Raw genomic sequence first — 1,343 nt, forward strand, 5'->3', positions numbered from 1 at the left:
GTCATTAGCACCTCTAGTAATATATTTACTGAGAAAAATGGTGACGTGTTCAATACTTATTTTACCCGCTGTATTTTCTGAAGTGGTAAATGTTTAGAAGAGTTTGATAATCACAACAACATAAATGTTTACATTTACTTTTCTCTAGCCTTCTACTTACTGAGGACATCAGCAGGTAAAAAGTTAAAAAATATAAATATTMTGTTGATTCAATCTTTCTTTTTAATCCATAGTTACATGGAAATAATAGGTGGATGTAACTCAAATGTTGTGTAAATAAGAAATATTACGTGATGACATCAAAATTGGCACATGGCATCATTAGGCCCCGCCCCTAATGAAGGTGTCCCTTATTTTGGAGGCGCTGAGTTGGCAACCCTAAATCTTTGTCTAAACAGTTGAACAAGTAAAACAAAAATTGGCAGAAGCTAACACTAAGAGCTAATCGCTAACCACAAACACAACTGCCACTCAATCTGCGTCACGTCTTCAGAAGCTAACACTAAACAGTAAATGTATTGTTTCACAATAAAACTATTTTGTTCCTTCAAAGTGAAAGTTTGAAGGAAAAGGAGAATGTTAAGGGAGGTGAATACTTCCGTAACCCAAGAGCCCAGCTCTGCTGTGAAAAACCAGTGAGCTGCAGATTACAGCGCTCCTCTCTTCTTCTTCTTCTTCTTCTCACATTCAGAGCCACTTCATGAAAACTGAGAGGCTGATTAGCATTAAAAGCCTCCGGCTGGTTTAATCTGTGCCAGATCGACCACACTCGTAACAACACTTACGCCATGAGGATGACCCAGAAATCCAGCCAGTTCCACGGGTCCCGCAGGAAGGTGAACTTCCCCACACAGAAGCCCCGGGCCAGGATCTTGATGAGAGACTCGAAGGTGTAAATCCCTGTGAAGGTGTACCTGGTGAACGGGGTGAAGAGGAGGACAGGAAATGAGAAACTCCCCCCCACAGAGAGGATGACTAGTTCTGATTACAACAACAACAAAGCGACAAAGACTCTCTCCACATGATCAAAATGTCCTCGTTGTAATCCAGGCTTCTGATATTACTTCAGCTCAAAAATTCTGCTGACCTCATTTGTTTGGACAAAGTTGTTTATTTTCATCGCAGTTGGAAACCTCTCATTCAAATGAAAGTTTAAAAAAATGGAAACAAATAGAAAAACTGAATGACTTTACTGTAAGCCTTTCGAAATAAAAGGCTAGAGCTTTTGGAAATCACCTTAATCTTGATCTTAGATCCAGATTATTATTTTTTTAAAGAGTAACTTACCCCAAAKTTAACTTTTTTTAGCTGATAAACTGTCTAGAATGTGTCTAAAATGTTAT

At 38.7% G+C, this 1,343-nt stretch overlaps 1 protein-coding gene across 1 annotated transcript in view; it reads right to left on the reverse strand.

Moving 5' to 3' along the window:
• LOC106533619 (sodium channel protein type 2 subunit alpha) overlaps positions 1 to 1,343 on the reverse strand; it is a gene marked incomplete at its 5' end in the record, with an annotated part of 94,255 nt that overhangs the window by 87,628 nt on the left and 5,284 nt on the right. Inside the window, 1 exon segment of the mRNA XM_014029990.1 lies at positions 786 to 914. Coding sequence (XP_013885444.1) covers positions 786 to 914 — 129 coding nt within the window.

This window comes from Austrofundulus limnaeus, unplaced genomic scaffold (genome assembly GCF_001266775.1).
Source record: "Austrofundulus limnaeus strain Quisiro unplaced genomic scaffold, Austrofundulus_limnaeus-1.0 Scaffold983, whole genome shotgun sequence".
Lineage (NCBI taxonomy): Eukaryota > Metazoa > Chordata > Actinopteri > Cyprinodontiformes > Rivulidae > Austrofundulus > Austrofundulus limnaeus.